Raw genomic sequence first — 16,238 nt, 5'->3', positions numbered from 1 at the left:
GCTTATAGTAAGCAATTTTGCACTGTGCTTGGCTAGCATACAGCATTACATTTATTATATTGTAAAGTCATTTGTAACTGAGGGGCAGATATATTAAGCTTGGCGAACTGATAAAGTGTCTGGTTTTTATCACCGGCCAATCAGCTCCCAACTGTTAAGTTACAGGCTTGGTTTGAAAAATGACAGGTAGGAGCTGATTGGCCGGTGATAAAGTACCAGCCACATAATTACTTCACCAAGCTTAATAAATCTGCCCCTGTATTCCTAAATGTAATATATGTGTGACATTCAAATGAAGCCTAGAACATCTTTCACATATTAGGGTATAGGCAGCAGACATGGAGTTTTTGCACTCTGGGGGGAATAGTTACTAAAGCTTTCAAAATAAAAAGAAGTGATGTTGCCCATTGCAACCAATCAGATCCTGTCTATAATTGTCTAGGATGCAATAGAGAAATGATGAATCTGATTGGTTGCTATGGGCAACATCTTAGCATTTTTAGAAGCGTTAGTGAATTTACCATGAGGGACTGATTCTGAGTCTGACGCAATATTGATGTCAGACACAGTTGAGCTATTTCTTCCACTGCGCATGAGTCACAGTACTAATTGGGGCACACAGTCTCAGGACTGTCGTGATAATGTATTGGGTGTTCCGGGAATGTGACAGGGAGGCAGCTATGCAGACACATGGAAATTGTCCTTCTTATGAGCGTATTATGGGAGTGTTGTGGTTTGTTGAAGCTGCTGTGAACCATGATGCACAAGCGCACTCATTGGAGATCGTGCTCTGATGGACATTCAGGGGTAAATTTATACTACTTTCAGACCGCAAATGCCGTGTCGCACACGGGATTAGGACACGGGTCCCATCCCCAGAGCAACACGGCAATGCGGTCTGAAAGTTCCGTCACGGCATATTGCCGAGTCGGTGACGTCACAGGGGGCGGAGCTGGGCGGCAGCGCGTCATCGGGGGCTCTGGAGGAGGCAGTACTTGGAGCTGACAGTGCTGCCTCCTCCATACGGGGAATGGGACACGGGTCGCTCGACCCAGGCACCCGTTCGCACTGCACTTGACACGGGTCATAGCCGTGTTCAACCCTGGTCATTACCAGGGTTGAACACCCGTGTTGCTCGACCCGTGGTGGCCTTTTCAGACCGCACCTTGACCCGTGTTGGGGCCGCAAGAACACGGCAATAACCTGGGTCTAGAGTGCGGTCTGAAAGCGGTATTACTAAGATGGGCGTTCTTTTGAAGATTGGATGTTGCCCATAGCAACCAATCAGAACATACTTAGTATTTATATAGCACCTTTTAGAATATAATAGATAGCAGGAGCGTGTGTTGCATTGCATGGCAAAAATGCACCATGTGCATAGTTACTGCCACAGCCAAACTTCTGTAACAGGAAAATTCTGGAGGTTTCCTGTAGCTGCTGCAGCACTCTTCTGCTGGTGACTTGTGGCTGGTTCCTCCTCACTGCTTATCAGGATCATGGTGGCAAGTTCAGGTTAGTGTGTGTACTGCTCTGTTTTTTGACAGGTTATTCACACAGTTAATGCTGACGCCAACATTTAAATATTAATTCAGCCACACGTGGGTAACACTAGAATCAATACATTATGGAAAATTGGATATACTGTAAACACAATTTTCATAATGTATCTATTAATTTAAGGTGAGGTGGTGTGACTATTGTTTAATATTGTCAGGGGCAATGAGGCTTATTTATTTACAGCCAACCTATTTATTAAATACAAATGCTTTTCATTTATAGTCATTCTGGTTGGCGAGAGGAGCGCGGGGGGTGTTGTTGGCTTTTTAAGAGGTGCTTATGAATTATTTTAAACACAGTCACAATGCCTAGATTACAAATAAAACAGAGTGGCATTCCTGTCGTTCTGCCATACATTACAGTTTGCAGAATGGGCAATAACAAAGAATGTTATATTGTATACATCACCATGGTGCTCAATGACTTCAGCAAAGCGAAGTAAGGCGATATCTGTACTATTCTGTCACTTTTCTTCACCAGAGCGTCAGCACATGAATTATTGTAAACTGTATATGCTTCCAAATTCTTACATCAGATGGGTTTGCATACAGTAATATATTTATGACCACACTGAATCTTAAGCAGCCCCACTTCTCAGTCATGGTAGGCCTGAAGCTCTCTGCATTTATATTATATATGATCACATTGGGCCTAATTCAGACCTGATCACAAATCTGTTCTCAGAATGGGCAAAACCATTCTGCACTGCAGGTGGGGCAGATGTTTTATGTGCAGAGAGAGGTAGATTTGGGTGGGTGTGTTAAAACTGAAATCTAAATTGCAGTGTAAAAATAATCTGCAGTGCAGCATGGTTTTGCCCATTTTGAGAACAAATTTACCGTGATCAGGTCTGAATTAGGCCCAATGTCTGGACAAAATCAATTGTCTAGAAAAAAAAAACGATTTTATGACAGACATTCTACTTTTAATGGGATACGTTCATTAGGTCTAAAAGCATTAGGGCGACAGACATCAGATCGACCACTATATAGGTTGACAGTCACTAGGTCGATACAAGCATTTGGTCGACATGAAAAAGGCTGATGAGTTTTTCTTGTTTTATTTTTTCAAAGAAAGGTGGTTTTTCATACTTTACAAGTGGACATAAAATGAGAATATAATAGTGCCCGAAGCAGGGCGAGTTGAGCCAGCCAAGCGAGGGGACACAGTACTCTTATACGGTGTCCATGTCGACCTAAGTTGACATAGATACAAAAAACAGGAAAAACTCATTTTGACCTTTTCCGTGTCGACCTAATGACCATGTCGACCTAATGCATGAAAACCTATTTCGTGTGTCGACCTAGTGACTGTCGACCTATAGTGGTTTACCCTAATGACTGTCGACACGTGAACCATAACCCTTTTAATTATCAGTACGCAAATTGTCATTTAACATTAACACTCTGTTTCCGTAGATGCGTTTTCTTTCTTAGTTTTAGTGTCCTCTGTTGCACTACCACAGGCCACTACAATATTCATGACACTGCTAGCATGTCCGGGCCTCTCTAGCTTATCCATTAAGGACCGTGTTTTCCTTGAATGGCTGTGTAAACTCTTTGACCTAGGAGAAGCAAAGCTGCAAGTTTTATCTGACTTCACCGAGAGTAACTTTTCTGTCTCTATCCCTTCGGTGAAGAGCGTGCAAGGGTAGGAGGCACTGTTTCCTATTTCTCCAACGTCACTGTCATCTTCTGTATCAGTCAACAATGGCTTCAGCTCAGCCTGGATCTCAGCATCTGATACAATGTTAGGAAGCTCTAGAGTTTCCTTGCGAGAATCATCTCCTTGGCTCCACTGGTCTGCCCAATCTTCCACTGCGGTGGGACACATCTGGTCCATAATTGTGCTATACTCTGTTGTCCAATTGTTTACGCCACCAACTAATTTTCCACCTTGGGTAAAAATAAAACTCCTAGATTTCATCATTGTTGTTTGACAAGTGTTAAAAGTCTGACCAGGATAATAACGCACCGCTTTTGATTTTTCTAAAGGATAAGATATTGCCGCTTCTAGTTTTGTTCGTTCCACTGTTAAATGAGAGTTCGAAAAATCAGTACCAGTGACTGATTGCCCATTCATGACAACATCCTTCTGTATGACAGATTGCTCATCAGCTTTTTCACTGTTTTCAGGGTGTTTATTACTATCTGGAGTCCAAATATCTATAGAGGAAATTGGTCTTGTCGTTTGGGAAACAATTCCTAAGGTAACTGTATTAAAGTCTTTTGCTGCAACAGCATTGGCGCTTGAAGCATATCGTAGACTTGCTTGTCGGGGCACCAGTTGGGTCTTTTGATCCTCTTCACCTTTCTGAGCTTTTGTCCCAAAAGAATAAGCTTTTCTACGCTGCCCCAATGCAGGTGACATTGAACCTGTGCTTTCGTCACAGGGTAACTCATCTGCCTCTCCGTGGTACTTGTACACACTGTTGCCATCAGAGCTATTAACACTGCCTTGTCTCAGGAGAAAGGCGGCATCACAGTCAGAGGAAGCTCGTGAGCGTACGTGAATCAGTTCTGATTTGTCAATTCCAACAAGCTTTTCAAGAGCATTAACCATTCTTCCAGAAAGTTCTTCCAGCTGAGAAAGCCGAAGGTCAACTGTCTGCAGAGAAGCTTTCATGAAGTGCTCACGTTCATTGACTTCTTCCAAACGCATCGACATATTTTCAACTCTACAAAATGAAGCAGAGACTATTTCAGTGTAAAACCAAAACAATGTGACACAGTTACTATTTGTTCCTATGAAGTGTCCACATTTTGTTTCAGCATATATGTAACTTACTCCAGAGAGCCAATAATGTGGTAGGAAGATATTGCCCTGAGTTAATAAAAATATTGCTATTTTTTTTCCAATTCAAATGATGAACAATCATCTACAACAGTGACATTATTAGGGGGTTGTAAGCCACACCTGGGTGTGGACTCCTCCTCAGTGACAGGAGCCTGTCAGTGTAGGAGCTGAAAGTGCAACCAGATGAGTCCCCGGAGCAGCCCAGCATCTCCGTAAATGTTTGGCACCACCTGGAGTGATAAAAATGGGGGTTGGGCTGCAAGATGACACCCCTTATCATGAGGACCCACCCTTTTCAGGCATTGGGGGGATTTCCAGGGCACCATGTTTCCCTGGCCTCTGATCTACAAAAACTTGTAACATAACTTTCTATGGAACCCCTTCCTGTACACAAAGGTTTCACCAGGTATGGTGCACATTCTGCAAAATCACCCCCACTGCACCCAAGGTGCAAGATCCTGAAATGGAGGTGTGTGGTCTATTTCAGAGGGGCGTGGCCTCACCATAAAACCAATTTCTATCACTCTAGGGGCGTGGTCAGCAACTCTGAAATGTTGGCTGCCCATGGGTCTGTCTTCATTGGCAGCACACAGGTAGTGATACCACTGCCTGTACATATCCCACCTCACATAAAACCTGGTACTGTGCCCTGACTAAAAAGTTGCACAATTGTTACTGATGTGGGAAATGTGTTAGTCTCTTTCCCAGGTGTACCCTCTTCTTGTTTCCTTTTGAAATTATTACTTATTCAAAATGTTTGCAAAAACGAGTCTGTAAAATCTCTCTCAATAGCAGGCTCTATACATAGCCAAATTATGGCCGGGCATGGCATATTATCATTAGTTCTCAGGGATTGTCCACAGAATCTCCAGGATTGAAGCAATGGTATGGAGGTTGATAGTCCATCCTCTATCAGTCGCAGAATGGTTAGTGTCAAATGTCGAAATTGTAATACTGTCAATCATCTTTTTACACCATTACACATATTCACCATACAGAATCCCTGAAACCCGTTTGCAGGACTTTCTGGTTCTGCTGATATCAGGTAAACACTGATCTACAGCAATATGACCTGAAACTAATTTTAATCCGGCATTTTGAGTTTTTGCTGCTTGCATTGAGAACACTGTACCTTTCTGAAGTAACCCGAATGCGTTCATCATTAGAAGACTGCTGCTCATCCTCTTTCTCTTGGAAATATTCCTCCACACATTGCTCTTCAAACTCATACAGTTTCTTCAGCTCTTCATCATTTAGAAATAGTTCTGTAAGATTATAGAGCAAATTCACAGCATCTATCAATAAAACCGACTTCCTTGTACAGTGCGTCATTGCATATGTAGACTAGGGGAGGACATTCCATGTAGCTAATATATGTGAGAATGTAGTCTATGAAGTCACTAGGCTCCTCTAAATGTAGTTACATCTCCATTCATGCTCATTATTTACAAAAAGGATGAGCAAAACTTTAAAACTAATTCACAACATTTTTCACATTTTGGCAGCAGAAATTGGTCTTAAGGTACCCAGTGATCTGTTAGAATGTAACCCTCGTTGATGCTGCTGGTACCCAGTGATCTGCCAGGATGTACCCTTGGTGATGCTATTGGTACCCAGTGATCTGCTAGGATGTACCCTCATGGTGTTAATAGTACCCAGTGATCTGCTAGGATGTACCCTCATGATGCTACTGGTACCCAGTGTCAGTTAGGATGTACTTTTGGTGATGATACTGGTACTCAGTAAACTTGTAGGGTTACCCTCAGTGATCTTGCTGGTACCCAGTAAACTGCTGGCATCAGGGCTGGTTAAAGAAAGGAGGGGGTCATTGTGCAGGCTTAATGTGGCCCCCTACTCTCTAGGCGGTGCAGTACTTTGGCTATGTTTTTATGCCTTGCTCCCAGGGACATCTCTAGTTGTCGTCTACAAATCATTGAGAAAATGGCTGTATGGCCATTTTCCCAAGAATTTCTGCAGCCAGTACTGCGCCTACCAAGCCGTATGTATAATTATATGGGTGCAGGGTATGAGGTATATGGGCACCCATGAACATCACTGCACAACCTACAGCCTTTATAAATACACCATTGGCTAGGATGTATCCTCGGTGGTGTTACTGGTACACAATGATCAGCTAGGATGTTTCCGTAGTGATGTTTCCAGTGACTTAACCAGCTGAATTCTCAGTAATATTACTGGTACCCTGGGAATGTTTTAACTGTGTTTTCAAGAACATAAGTACACAATACTGCTCCATTGTGGACTAACAATTATTAATCTTAAGATCCAGATGTGTGTACAACCAATATGTGTACAAAAATCTAATTCCTGACTTACTCAGGCCCCTGTCTCGCTCATCCCGGTCCCCTTCTTGCATCTTTTTGCAGCAACAACAAACACGCTTCAAAATAATGAACAGGTGGCTAAAGATGATCATTGGAGGTGGTAAGACAGGCCGGTCATGGAAAGTCATGATAAGCTGGTAACGCTGGAACTTCCACACTTGGTTTGAAATTGATTTTACTTCAAAAAAGGTATTACTGTAAAAAGAAATCTGAATATTATTACAGTAGTTGTGCCATATGGTTGCAATTACTGTTGAGGTTTCTTTTCTCTAAAAAAAAAAAAACTAGAGAAACAATGAATCATAAAGAGCTTCAGTTGAACGTAAAACAGTAAAGTTTTAAATGTATGTTTTGCAATTACATAACTATAAGCCTTGTAGAGAGAAAGTCCCAGTCAATCAGTTCCTAATTGCCATGTTACAGACTGTGTTTGAAAAATGAGAGTTAGGAGCGGATTGGTTGAATGGGAAGGTCGTCAGTCACAAGGTTTAAAAAAAATGTCTTGTCTTGAATGTAGACATATTCATTTTACTAGCATATGTGCATCTAAACAAACATATTATATGTTTTTTTATATTTTCTACATATTTTAATTGCTTCAAGTGTAAACCTTAGCAGACAGCAGATGGCAGAATTCTACATGAATGTGTAGTGTCTTTGCTGCCTGGTGAAATGGCTTCATTATAAGTATTAGGCTTAGCGAGGCTGTACATTGCTTTCTTAATAGGCTTACATTACCATCTGCTTTCTCTTAAACAGTAACTGTCTGTTTTCTGCTCGCTGCCAAGTAAATTCTAGGAAAAACTCTACAGTTTGACAGTTGGCTGTACTCTTAAACGGAGAATATGGGAATCATCCATCAGGAGAGATTATATTGTTTAGATACTTTATGGCAGTAATGCTTTTCAAAGCAAACCCGAATAATACTTGTTGATTTTTAAACTTGCCCACAGCTGCTGATTTCTTTGTGATTTATCTGGTCTTATTTCGGAAAGTAAAGCCATTGTATATGTCATCTAAGATTGTATATGTCATATGAGATCCAAATTGTAACAAAGGCAAGAAGAAATATGCCCTTATATTTTTGTTCTATAAAAAATGTTAATGTATGTGGTAACACATTAAATATATTGTTTATATCTACGATAACATGGGGAAAAACATAAAACAAGCTAATTTACAAAATGTATAAATAATATATTTTGGAAAGAAGTTAGATTTCTTCTTATTTGCCAGCTTTACGCTGATTTGTGGTTTTGTTCCATAGAGCCTAGACACTTTTGCATTGATGACGTAAACGTATTAGGTATACAGTATAGCCATTAGGAAGTTGTAACAAGCATTGGCTCTTCCGTGGACTGGTGCTGGGGGGGGGGGGGGGGGGGCCTTGCAACTCTAGTTCCCCACTTTGCTTTTCTTTGATCACCAATTGTATTAAGTGGCCTATTAATTGAGTGTTGCACCCCTAATTGCATATGCTATCATTTAAGAAATTACATCAGCCTTGCGATGAAATGGAATTAATTATTAGAACCTTAGCTACCGGTTTCCCAGCGGCACCGGTTGAACGGTGTGCACTACCTGGTTTAGAAACACACACACACACACACACACACACACACACACACACACACTATGCCTTAGTAGGCTTTCTATAAATGACCATAGTTTTGGCTTTTGCACTAAGTTCCTGGGATGCCCACTAGTATAACATGCACAATGTGGTAATATTGAGATTGACATAAGTAGAGGTGATGTCCTTCATTTTGAAGCAAATGAATTGAATTGAAGTGATGAACTGTGGAGTTTATAATCTCAATTACAATAGGCTGACCCCTGCTCACAGCTCCATAGGCTGTGAGTACAAATCAGTCTCTGAAAACATATCCTGCAAAGCAGCTGAAAGCCACAGCAGAGGCATTTGCAGGTAAGTTAATTACCCCCTGTCAGTTTCAGATTTCAATACAGTTTATGGGACCTGTGTTACATAGAGATACACAAAGGGCTTAATTCACTTAGTAGTAGAAGTAAATTCACTCTTTAATTGACAAAATCATGTGCACTGCAGGTGGGGCAGATATAACATGTGCAGAGAGAGCATGCAAAATACTTCTGGGGAGCTGCTGCGGTGGCAGGGGGGTGGGCAGCAGGGTCTGGCCAGCTGGTGGTGGGGGCGGGAAGCTCGTAGTGGCAGGCAGTGGCGTCCGTCTGAGCAGCGGTGGCTGGGAGGCCGGAGCTTGTAGTGGCATTTTGCCTGGCTGTTGATTATTTTTAAATGACTGGCGGGGCGTTGATTGGCTGAGTCTCCACCGCTCGGATGGACCCACTGCCTGCTCCCCACCACCACCCTGGCCCTGCCTGCCCCCTGCCACCACCCTGGCCGGACCCTGCTGCCCTCCGGAAGGAGGTCCTAGGTCAGGTGGTCGGACAGCCAGCTCGGGCCCAAGGCACATGGGACTGCGCATCGGACCTGAGGGGACATCAAACTGAGCCGATTTGGGCTGATTTCGTTGGAATCGGCTGAAGTCTCCTCAAAGAAATTATATGAGTGTAGTAAAGCATAGTCTAAGCACATGCATTGTTTTAGCAATATATGTATTAAAAGCTTACTTGAATACTGCTATTAACAGGTTGACTAATAGGATGTTTGCCACAAGTAAATAACATGCCATGATGGCTGGGGTGAGCCAAGCCCCTGGTATACAAGGGGGAAGACGTTTTCCATCATCATCGTACAGGTTTTCACCACAAGGAGCTGAAACAAAAAAACAGCATATTTGCTTTCTATTTCTACTATATACATGTTAAAGGACATTGGGCAAGCGTGCAGACAATACAACAACACAATGAATTTTGACATGAAGTAGACACGGTTTCACAAATGGGTAACTGGTTGTTGTGGCAAATTGGACACTAAATGTTGGATAAAATTTGAGGCCTGCAGGTATCGGATAATATCATACCGCTAAACTTGCAGCCTTACATGTGTGTAGAAGGTTTAGCAGATTACCAGAAACAACTAATTCTACTAGTAATAGTCAAACTTACGATTTATCTCCATGGCGTAGACTGATCAGTAAAACAGTAGGATGCATGGGAAGAAGTAAAGGGAAAAAAGTAACAAAATCATGAACAAAAACTGAAAACACAAGAATCATTTAACAGATTACAGTCCATGCATTGTAAGTCAGTGCCAGTGACTGTGCCCATACTTGCCTACCTGACCCTCTCCATGAGGGAGAAAATGCTCTGTTCCTGGAAGATCCATGCATGTGCATTAGGGTCTGAGCCCTCTAGTGCTCAGACTCTACAGCACTGCACTGCTGCCGGCAGAGATGAGAGGGCCCGGATGGAGGAGGCTGCACTCGGGCTTCCTCCTCTCTTAAACGCCTATACCACAATGGCTGCAGTGCTGCACCAGGGATTGTAACCGAATGCTGTAACACGCTCTTGGCACCTCTGCTTATCATGAAGACTTTAGGTCACCTCCCAGTCTATATCCTGAACAGCCCATGGATCGCAGGAGCCGCCTCAAGTAATAACAATGTTGTAAGCAAATGCGTACTCTATTCGTTTGCACATGCACAATTGTGTCCTAGACTTTCACACAAGTGCGATAGCAAATGGTCATTCAACTATGCACACGTTGGTATCGCGTCCACCTCTGAATCAGCATATAAGTTTCTTAATCATGCACAAAGGACCAGAAATGGAGACCATAAGGACAGGCTCTACTTTCCATTTTCCTGGTGTCGATATTTTACAATACGAGCCTATAAACATTGACATTCAGTTTTTGCATTAGATATTTTTTTTCGGAATAGTAACACTACTGTACTTCCGGATCTGCCAAGCTCCTTACTTCGTGTAAGCGCTCCTAGTTATATGCCTCGTTGCATGAGTCTACAGAGCAAAGTGACTGTTTAATGTCTACATTAAGGAGGCTCATCCAGTGTGCTTTTGCACAGATTAATTGGCCCTGAGCCCATTGACAAAGCCAGCAATGCCTATACAATGATTCCCTCCCCATCTCTTTATTTTGCAGAATGTTTCTGTACTGCTCCGCAAACCAAGCTGCTCTACTCAACACATTGCAATGAACACTCTGCCTGTGCATAATTCTGCTCCTCCACAAATGCCAACACCTTACCCTATAGTTGCGTTGCACTTGGACAGCAGAATCAGGGAACATCATTACAGGTACTGTAACAAACATATACTGTGCCTCCACTGATTTGTCCTTTGGGAATGTCAGCCCATAGCTACAAAATCAGTGCAGTCCTTTAACTAAAATAAGGCATTTCAAGCTAAAATGCAGATGTCAAGAAATAGTACAGTACATGTACATTGCATTTAATGTACATCTAATAAAATTAAAGCAGGTAATCTGATAATTTAGATTGATCATCTGCCTGTGAATCAGGAAACAAAATCTTACTATGAACTCTAGTCTTACGGTCTATCTGGTCTGCAAACACCTCTCCGTATATCATCCAGTAAGGCATGTAAAAGATGTTGCGGGCAAGTCTCCATGATGGCTCCTCATCAGGGTGCAAAATGGCCTGCCGGGCTACTCCAAAGCTCATCAATACCACCAGCATGATGATCACAAAATACAACATGTCAATCATCTACAAACAAAAAAAATAATACATTTTAAAAAGTCACATGATGCGTTTGCTTGACATGGGTTGAGTGGATGAATGATATGTAATGTATGCAATTTTGCACAAATTAATTAGTTTCTCTTAGAGGGTGTGAACCTGTGTGAGAGTACTGACAGTGTTGTTTGCATCTGTAGAGGACAAGACATAAGAACAAAAAGTGTCTGAATTAACAGTGCACATTAATCTAGCTCTTTGGGATAGAGTTATAAAATAATCATCCCTCTGGAAATTTTCTTAACCATTTATGTTATGTTTTTGTCTGTGTGTCCATTATATGTGTGTGTAGTGTTATTTTAATAAATCAATTAAAAGTTACATTTTAGCACTATAAGTAACCATAAGAGACCACCCTAACCACTACCGTTACAGTGACTAGCACTCCTGAATTAAGTGGGAAAATCACGTGTCTGGAACTTGATAGTCGTCCATAACAATTAACATTTTTCTCAGATATTTCTCATTTACACAGGATAAATATATATACATTTCCATAAAAAGAGTGACCCGACAAAGAGAGAGGCCATTCCTTCTTTCCAAGTATACATTATCTTGTTCTCAAGGGTGCACCTCCACACCTTAGACCAATAGAGGGATTACTTTTTCCTCTTCATACAATCTAATTGTGGATTTTTAAGATTAAAATAAACTTTTCATCTAAACTCAAACCTGTGCACTGGTCACCCCCACTTCCCTTTCCCTCTTACAATATGAGTGTATAATGGGCATTATACATGTTTGTAAATAAAGCAGAAAGCAATTAATGTTGTGTCTGGATCAAACCATGTTCATACAAAGGTTATACAGTTATATTTTTTCTATGCAGGGTAAATACTGGTTGCCTTTGCATGTAGCCCACAAATATTATACATCTTTATTTTTACACTGCAATTAAGATTTCAGTTTGAACAGACCCCAATCAAATCTAGCTCTCTCAGCACGTTACATCTGTCCCACCTTTAGGGCAACATGGTTTTCCCCAGTTGCTTGCTTTTCCTTAATCACCCCTTTCTAAAACCCAGCATTTCCCATCATGTTAATGCACAGAATTTAAATAAGCAATGGTTTTACTTGAAAAACACAGCTAGCAAAAGCATTGCCCATTTAAATTTTGGTCAAAGATACAATGCATACCTGGAAACTGTCCGATTATAGAGGGACATTCCCGCTACTTGGACTCTGTCCTGCTGTCCCACCCACGGGTTGCAGTGTCCCACGTGCAGGGGGGATCTGGTTATCACGGCTGCTCTGAATAGCATCTTTCAGTGCAGGGAGGGGAGCCAGGGGCTGTCCAGTTGCTCTAGGAGTGCTGGACACGCCATGAAGAAAAGGTTGGGAGGTATGCAGTAGGAAGTGCTGGTTTTTACAATACATTGCTTAGATAGTAAACCCCCTAATGTCACTTGTTACAACATATTTGTTTACTTTTAAAATCTCCTCTCCGGGAGAAGTCTGGACAGGATGGCATAATCAAGCTGCCCACAGTATGGCAAATTTCACGGCTCTTCGATGAGGAGCGAAGCTAACATGTCACAATTTGCAGCTTAAGCCCCTCCACGAAAAGCCACGAATCACAGTAATATAATGCTGTGGCCTAGGAGATGCAAGAGGGGGGCGGGGTCTGGCGGTATCTGGGAGGTTTGCCCACCTTTGCAGGGGGGCGGGAGGGGGATCCGATATTCGGGAGCCTCCCGGCCATTCCGGGAGGGTAGGCAACCCTGTGTTACAATTAATCTTTGCATACAATTACCATTTTTCCAATCATCATGACATATGGTCCAAGGTATTTATTGACTCCAAATATATCCAGCACTCGAATATACCAAAAGATGATATCAACACAGTAAATGACTCTGCCATAGCCCATGTATGGCTGATTCTGCAGTCGAAGAATTGCCCCAATTATAAACACTGAAATTGCCACCATGTCAGTGATATTCCAATATTCTTGTAACCAAACCTTCACTTTCTGGCTTAGTTTTCCTGGTTCAGACATTAAAATCTGCAGAGATATAGAAACATAATGTTAACTGAAACAAACTGTACTGCACAAACAGTCCATTCAAATCACTACTGTACCAAATAAAACAGCATCATTTAGGTAACATAATTGGTGTAGTTCTGTGGCAGATGTGTTTCTCCTTTCTTTTTCAACATTTATTATGATTGGTTTCCAATTCAGTGACTGCTCCCTCTAGACAGTCTCTGGGAAAAGTGTTTCAAACTGCTAACAGTAAAGCTCAGCCCTAAGCTCTTTCTAGGCTGTCCAATGTAAAGGGAATTACACTACAGAAAACATGAAGCAGCCCAGGGATGGGGGTTACATGCTCTAATGCGGAGTTGCTAACTTTTAATAGCGCCTCACCAAGAGAAGCTGGGGGATGGGGACAAGGCTGATGTCACCAAGCCCCACCCCATTCCACTCTGCCATTTGTGGATCCAGAAAAGGGGGCAGGGCTAAAATGACACAAAATGCTGTGATTCGTGTTATTTTGGCCCTCTACCATTTTTTGGAATTTGTTTCAGCAGCTCCTGGTATAGCGTGGGCTGCGGGACACTTGCCCACCTTCCCAGGGGGTCTGGGAGGGGGACCAGATTTTCAGGAGCCTCCCAACCATTCCAGGAGGATAGGCAATTATGCTCTAATGCAGGGGTGGGCAAACTATGGCCCAATCTTAATAGGCAAAACAATATACTGTTAAGGCGCTGAATAGGGTCAGCCAATACACTAAAGCCAGGTATTATCAGCCTGGTAACATAAGGATATACAATACAAAAAGGTGTTTTTTTTTTTTTTTTTTTAAAAAGACCAACGGGTCGAAACGCGTTGGTACGGTACCTCCTGGCCATTTGCTGTACATTTTTTTGCCTTCCTGGATACCCCAACTTTGAACTGAATAAAAGGATTTGTTTTTTGGATAACACATTGGATGGACATCTCCTCTGTTTGAGATATGAAAGATACCTTGATGAGAGGATCCATAATTATACCAAAGTGAGCATACACGTAAGCACGCATTTAGAGGGTGGTGAGAATGAATGTAATGTCATAAAAAGATACCGTGATAAGTGTTTCCCCCGTTTGCATATGTAAGCATACATGTAAGCACAGAGACGTATTGTCTGCACGAGGTGACCCTTAATTTGAGTAAAGACAACACTCCGGGTTTTAGAAAAAACTCTATATACTTCCCCGGTTTAAACTGGAATATATATGTGGGCATGAACACCTACTAAAACCATCTTGAAAATTATTTCCTTTTTATGATCGTGATAAACTACGCCCTTGACTGAATATTGGGAGCTCAATCGTTCAAAACCTACAGGAGAGTTTATGATGTTCCAAAAGATACCTTGATAGGTTTACCACCCGATATGCATATGTAAGCATACATGTGAGCGTGCCCTTCATTTGACCACACGAGGTGTTCCCTAAAAAACGACTAAAGAAGACACCCGGGTGTATAGAAGGACCCCATATATTCCCCAATACAAGCTTGAATACGTGTGATACCCCAGAGACTGAGACCATTGTTTGTTGTGTATCTTCTCTTTTCATGGTCCGGATTCCACTGAACATTGTGAACTTTCTTTATCATTTTTTACACCACTTTTGATGGACACAAATCTACCACGAGGAGACGGTATGGTCTCTTTTTGAATTAATACAACCATCATTCCCACTTGAGGGGCGCCACACTAAAAAAAAACCTTTTTGTATTGTATGGCCCAATCTTGACTGGCCTGCGGTGCCGGGATTTCCTCAGTGGCGCTGCATAACCCGGCTCCCCGCTGCCCTGACTCAATTGGGTAACAGCTGAGCCATCGGAGCCGCACAGCAGTGCAGGGCAGCCGAGCGATGGCTCAGCTGTCCTGTAGTGTGTTAGGTAGATGCCGGAGACTCAGTGATTGGCTGGGCCACAAGCTGTGCAGGGCTTCAGGAGGCAAGATCCCGGCTGTGTGTGCTGTGTGGATGGAGGCTGCATGGAGCATAGACAGGCTGTGCAGGGCTGCAGGAGGCGGGATTCTGGGCAGCGTGTGCCGTGTGAATGGAGGCTACTTGGAGGAGAGACAGAGAGTCACTGCTCTCCTTTTGTCTCTGTGCTATGGGCTGGCTGCTCCCTACAAAACAAGTAAGACAGCCTGCTTTTCTATATATAGAATTTGAGCTCATACCGTGTGGCATAATATGAATTGTTAAGTGGCCCCCCGACCAAAATAATTGCCCCTGCTCTAATGCCATGATTACTTCCCTACAGCTTCCGAAAAGCTAAGTCAAAACCTCTAGAGGTGGGGCTGCAGCACAGTTCAAAATTCAAATAGGGGATGCCCACCAACTGCCATTCCAAACTGATTCACTAGCAGTTGGTGAGACTCCCCTATTTGAATTTTGGAATGTGCTGCAGCCCCACCTCTGGAGCCACCACTGCGTTGGGTTACCATATTACTGTGCATTTAATCAATATTTTCAAGATTTTATTATGAAAACCTATGTGTAGAATACATCTTTTTACTGTTTTGGAAACCCACGTGGTTTTCTTTCAATTTTGTAGTGTATGTGCAGTGCAGACACATGCACACAGTTGCAGATGAAGCACAATGAAACTTGGCATGAGAAAAAGCCATGGCTGGTGCATTGTAGCAATTGTTTCACAGATTCATACGCTGCCGCATGCAGATATACAAATGAATCAGGGAAATCTAGCAATGTATTTTGGTTTCTGCCTGTTGATAAATCTATTCTGTGCACATTTTCTGTGAGACAGATGCTTGTTACAGCTGATTCATACAGGACGAAAGAGCGTCAAGTGAGGCTTTCTGGCATATCTTGAGCAACACGTGTGTAGTCTGCAGTTGTGCCTGAACACCAGTACAC

The 16,238-nt window shown here is 42.4% G+C and overlaps 1 protein-coding gene across 1 annotated transcript in view; it reads right to left on the bottom strand.

Annotated features, from left to right (window-relative positions):
- Positions 1 to 207: 207 nt before the first annotated feature.
- LOC146074986 (transient receptor potential cation channel subfamily M member 1-like) overlaps positions 208 to 16,238 on the bottom strand; it is a 35,647-nt gene continuing 19,616 nt past the window's right edge. Inside the window, exons 7-13 of the mRNA XM_083183761.1 lie at positions 13,113 to 13,364; positions 11,155 to 11,329; positions 9,747 to 9,767; positions 9,309 to 9,453; positions 6,691 to 6,893; positions 5,486 to 5,618; positions 208 to 4,234 (exon numbers count right to left, since the gene is read on the bottom strand). Of these exons, the coding sequence (XP_083039887.1) occupies positions 2,956 to 4,234; positions 5,486 to 5,618; positions 6,691 to 6,893; positions 9,309 to 9,453; positions 9,747 to 9,767; positions 11,155 to 11,329; positions 13,113 to 13,364 (2,208 nt within the window). The 3' untranslated portion in view covers positions 208 to 2,955. The remainder of the gene's footprint in view (positions 4,235 to 5,485; positions 5,619 to 6,690; positions 6,894 to 9,308; positions 9,454 to 9,746; positions 9,768 to 11,154; positions 11,330 to 13,112; positions 13,365 to 16,238) is intronic.

The sequence above is a fragment of the Crinia signifera genome, chromosome 4 (assembly GCF_055691185.1).
Source record: "Crinia signifera chromosome 4, ASM5569118v1, whole genome shotgun sequence".
Classification (NCBI taxonomy): Eukaryota; Metazoa; Chordata; class Amphibia; order Anura; family Myobatrachidae; genus Crinia; species Crinia signifera.
The sequence above is the reverse complement of the archived record's forward strand: the minus strand, read 5'-3'. Positions and strand labels throughout refer to the sequence as shown.